Source organism: Octodon degus, unplaced genomic scaffold (genome assembly GCF_000260255.1).
Source record: "Octodon degus isolate 3935 unplaced genomic scaffold, OctDeg1.0 scaffold00030, whole genome shotgun sequence".
Taxonomy (NCBI): domain Eukaryota; kingdom Metazoa; phylum Chordata; class Mammalia; order Rodentia; family Octodontidae; genus Octodon; species Octodon degus.
Window position 1 is genome coordinate 11,045,977 of NW_004524606.1, and position 5,276 is coordinate 11,051,252.

At 44.9% G+C, this 5,276-nt stretch overlaps 1 protein-coding gene and 1 pseudogene across 1 annotated transcript; both read right to left on the minus strand.

Annotated features, from left to right (window-relative positions):
• Nucleotides 1-30: 30 nt before the first annotated feature.
• Nucleotides 31-1,443, minus strand: LOC101583619 (GTP-binding protein Di-Ras2-like). The gene has a single exon (XM_004629514.2). The coding sequence runs from the start codon at nt 1,441-1,443 to the stop codon at nt 844-846; it is 600 nt and encodes a 199-aa protein (XP_004629571.1). The 3' UTR covers nt 31-843.
• A 3,054-nt stretch (nt 1,444-4,497) lies between these two features.
• LOC105741974 lies at nt 4,498-5,037 on the minus strand (annotated as a pseudogene).
• Between the last annotated feature and the right edge of the window lie 239 nt (nt 5,038-5,276).

Here is a 5,276-nt window from a genome sequence, read left to right on the forward strand (position 1 = left end):
GAAAGTTTAAAAATAGCTACTTTATTTGTTTTTGTTTAAAAATATGAGGGCTAGAAGATACAGCCCTATCAGACCAAAGGAAAGAAACTTCACATTTCTAAAACCCTCAAAGTGTAACACACAAGAACATTATTGCGTTGTGTTAGAATGTTACGATACCAGTACTCAATAGTTGAAGAACTTCTGACACAAGAGCGCACTGTGTGTGAACTCATTGTTGCATGTGAAAGTAAGTGCTCTACTTGGCTGACAAGATGCGTGCTAACTAGATCTACAGGAGGTGACTCATCCCCTCAGGGCCAGGCAGGAGAACAGACAGGGCACACACATCCTTTGGGGAGGGTGTCCACCTAAAAACCTTGCGAGGGAACCACTCTGCTCACGTGGGACCAGCTGGCCTTCTCACCATCCCCACCCCCAAGATGCTACTGGCTTCTGAGCAGGGAGAGATGCTTGTGGTGGGGTTGGTGCCCGTAGCTCAGGGCTTACACATTCAACATGCATGTAGGTGACACACGTCCCCTCTGCTTGTCCTTCTTCCCAGGGTCCAGTCTTCCTAACTCCTAATGGCCAAAACTGCCTGCCAGCACAGTGGCTGGCACCTCTCTCCACAGGCCTCAGCTTTGCACTTCTTTTTCGCCCCCTGGCAGGTCTGTGGCTCTAGAGAAGGATGGCTGATGGTGGAGTGGCATGGACCACCCCATAGGGACATGAGGGTGCGCTCGGGCAGATGCAATGTGTCACACGTGGGCCTCAGACATGCTGCCCGGATGGGGAGGGTGCACTGGGGAGGGACGCGGCCAGGCGCAGCTGCCCCTCTGCGGTGCAGGGCGACCAGGGTCTTCACATGACCACGCACTTGCCCTTCAGCTTTTCTTTCCTTTTCTGTTGCTTGCTCTTCTTGCCGTCGATCTGGAGACTCACGGTCCTGCGCTTCTCCAGGTTTAGCAGCTCCTGGAACAGCTCCTTCACGTTGTGGTTGAGCTTGGCCGAGGTCTCCATGAAGGCGCACTTCCACGTGCGCGCCAATGCCTCGGCCTCGCTGCTCTGCACCTCGCGGCTGGGGCTCTCATCGCACTTGTTGCCCACCAGCATGATGGGGATGCTGTCCACGTCCCCTTTGATCTCACAGATCTGCTCGTAGATGGGCTTGAGCTCCTCCAGAGACTGCCGGCTGGTGATGGAGTAGACCAGGATGAAGGCGTGGCCCTTGGATATGGACAGCCGCTGCATGGCGGGGAACTGGTGGCTGCCCGTGGTGTCGGTGATCTGCAGCGTGCAGATGCTCTTGTCACAGCTGATCACATGCCGGTAGGTGTCCTCCACGGTGGGGATGTAGCTCTCCCGGAACGTGCCCTTCACAAACCTCAGGACTAGGGAGCTCTTGCCCACTCCCCCCGCCCCGAACACAGCCACTCTGTAGTCGTTGCTCTGCTCCGGCATGGTGAGAGTTCCGCGTGGCCACAGGAGATTCCTGGGAAGACCGCGCGGCTCGCTCGCTCCGCTGGCTCGCTCGCGCAGGACCGCGGCTACCGTGGGACGCGGCTCCCGGCAGGGACGCGCTCCTCCCGCCCGCGTGACACCGCCCCCTGGAGATTGTAAACTTGATCTCTTGAAAGAGTATGTACTTTATTAATTCCTCAGCTTTATAGAACCCATAGAGACCCAAAAATGAAAGTAAAAAATCATGATGGTATGTATTTCTATACTCCAAAAGGTTTGTTTCCTTGTTGTTCATTTTGGTTGAGATCGGGCCTTGCTATGTAGCTTAGGCTGGACTTGAATTTATGGTGTGCCTCTGTGCTCCTGCCTTAGCCTCCCAGGTGCTGGGACTGCAGGTGTATGCCACCACACCTGGCTTGAATAGGGTTTACGTCATGATGTGACATATAGATGATGCCTGCTCCATCCTGGCAGTTAGGGTTAATCAAAACAATAGCACCTCCTTTTTGAGGATTGCTATTTTGGGTCAACTGACAAAACAACAATAAATGTATTAGGAAATTGGGTTGTTGTTTCATCTAAAGTACTGTTATTAGAAATGATTATGAGCACACAGAGTTAAAGGAAAATGAAAGGATTGATACTAGTTTTGGTGTATTAAATGTCTAAAATTTAATGGTTGTTTATAACAGTTTTCCTGCTATTCTGAATGTGTGTGTGTGTGTGTGTGTGTGTGTGTGTTTATATAGGAGACAACAAAATCAAAAAGATGTGTTCAAAGATGGGAGAATTTAGATGAAGTCAAGAATTAATTAGGAAGTGAGGCGTGGTGGCATATGCCTGTAATCCCAGTTCTGGGGAGGCTTAAAACAGGAGTATCACTACAAGTCCAAGCTGTATAGTGAGACCCTGTACCAAATACATAAAAAGCAAAAACAAAAACACAGCTCTTATGTATTTTTCTCACATCACATGGTGATTATTTTTATGTTTACTGCACGATTCCATTTTAGAATCACCACAATTGAAATGTAATCTATTTGAAGGCAGGGTTGTGTCCTATTCTTCATTACTTGTTGCCAAAATCTGCTAGAGACTCCAACACTAAGTTATTCACAAGTGTTTATTTATTTATTTATTTATTTATTTATTTTTTGGCGGAACTGGGGATTGAACTCAGGCCCTTGCACTTGCCAGGGAAGCACTTATTCCACTGAGCCATCTCCCCGGCCCTCACAAGTGTTTATTGAATTGAAGAATGTAGGCCTGATTGCCTTTGAATTTCCTTATATGGTATTGACTGAAGCATTACTCTGTAGCTAAACCAAAATCAATTGGATCAACTGTTGAATCAACCAGGCACCTGTATGGAAATCAATGGACACTAATCCTTACTTCTCACCACATGGAAAAAATAATTCAAAATTTTCAGCTGTCACTATGACAAATTGTCACTAAAGAAATTATAAAGAGAAAAAGATTATTTTGACTTACCTTTTTGGATGTTTTAGTCCCTGATAGTTAGCCCTGATGCTTCTAGGCTTTTGGTGAGGCAGCAGGAATGTGTGGCAGACAGACAAAACTGTTCACCTGATGGTGGGGTAGGGGTGGAATGGAATAGAGCAGGTCCTGCAATCCCCTTCGAGAACACATTCCCAACAACCTAGAGACCTCCACTTCAGCTCCACCTCCTTAAGTTTCCACTGCCTCCCAAAGCACCAAGCTGGGGGGGCCTGGCCCTAGCTCAGTCCTTTAAGTGGCTGCTTCCACAAAGCTGTCAGCCTCAGGTTGCTGGAGTTCGAACCTCACACCTCTCCAGCTGGCCAAAAGTGCCCCGAAGGCATTCGAGGACCAAAAAAAAAAAAAAACAAACCAAAGCACCAAGCTGGGAGCCAAGCCTTGGCGCACATGAGTCTTTGGAAAATACATATTATATTATTTTTTAATGTGATTTGTTTTTAATTAAGTATTATGGTCACATACAAATTTGTGCTCATGTTGTACCTTCCTCACTTTAGTCCTTCTAATGAGCTGACAGGAAGCACCACTACCAATCACACATACAACAGTAAGAGTTTTAGTCTTGTGGTTTTTTTTTTTTTTTTTTTATTTTTTTTTTATTTGGTTTTTTTTTTTTTATTTGAGAGAGAGAGAGAGAGTGTGTGTGTGTGTGTGTGTGGTGTATGTGTGGCCAGCTCAGCCCACCAGGGGGCGGGGCTGGCTGGCATGTGGTGCTGGGGGATTGAACCGCGGTCCCTGATGCTTTGCTAAGCTTGTTCTAAGTAGGTGCTTTAGACCACTGAGCCATCTCTCCAGCCCCAGTCTTGTGTTTTTGAATAGCTATTTAAATACTACCATGAACAGTAACTCAGTGTGATCTAAAGAAATCAAAAACTCAGTCTGACCTGTTATATCATGCTAACTCTTAAAAGGATCTGAATTTACAGATCAACTATAAAATGTGAAAAATGTTAAATATTCCTTATTTGGTATTATACATACACCACACTAAAATTCCTTTCAATAAGTAAAAGGCAGCACTTTTTAGATATAGGGAATTCTAATTAAATTGGCATAGTGAAGACTAAAAATATAGACGTAGCTTTCTTGTCTTCAACCACTCCTTTAACAGGCTAATAAACACAAACTGAAACTGAGGAGTCTTGCTTGGTTTTGAGACAATAAAAGATTCTCTCACTATTTAAACATATTCACATAACCAGTTATATAAATCTAAATATAAAACCAACCATCAGTAGTTTTGAGATGATATTCTCAATCTTTGGGAAAAGTTGAACATTACTAATTAAGTCCAACCATGTATTTAGAAGGGAAAACAGTGATAGTATTTGCTGAACTGGAATTACTATCAACCCTTGAAGAAAAAAATGATATACACTTAACTACAAGCCAATTTTATTTACATCAGGACTGTCCAACAAAAGTATTCTGTCAACCACTCATGATCTGAATTCTGGTGTATGAGATTAAATTATGGTACACATACAAAAGCTGTGAGACATTTCTGTTCTGTGATAAATAAGGCAGTGGCTATTACTCATTAGTAGCCTTTTTGAGGTAAGCTACTAAGTCTGCCCTTTCTCCCTTCTTTTTTTTTTTTTTTGCTCCGAATGCCTTCAGGGCAGGTTTGGCTGGCTTCAGTTGTGGGGCTCGAACCACAGCAACCTGAGCCTGACAGCTTTGTTAAAGCAGTCACTTAAGGAATTGAGCTGGGCTGGTGAGATGGCTCAGTGGTCTAAAGCACCTACTTAGAACAAGCTTAGTGAAAGCACAGGGACTGCGGTTTGATCCCCCAGCACCACATGCCAGCCAGCCCTTCCCCCTGCCAGCAAAGATCATTTTTGTTCCTGGGATATACTTCTTGGAATTCTCCAAGTACTCCATCAATGTATCCTCTCCCCAGGTGATATCTTTGTTCTTGTTGGCATCTGTGTAAGAGAATCCAGCAGCCTGACCTGTCTTCTGCCCAAAGAGACCGTGGAGATTTGGCCCGGTCTTGTGGTTGCCTCCCTTCTCAACAGTGTGGCACTGGGCACACTTCTGTACAAAAATTTTCTTGCCTTTCTCAACATCACCAATTTTTAAACCTGCTGCAGCTTCTGCACTGGGTGGTCACTGGTCTTCCCTCGTTACCACAAGGAAAGTTCTAGTGCAGAAGCCTGACGTCCCGCTCTCTCATATATTATATTATTAATTAAATTTATTGGTACATTTTGGAGAATTTGCACCTGTATATGGTACAACTTGATTCTTTTTTCCCCATTTTCCTACCTGCCCTTCAACCCCTCTTACAATATTTTATAAAGCTATAT

What these genes read in the sequence shown, in the direction of transcription:
- LOC101583619 (XM_004629514.2), bottom strand. Translation starts at nt 1,443, where the DNA reads ATGCCGGAGCAGAGCAACGACTACAGAGTGGCTGTGTTCGGGGCGGGG.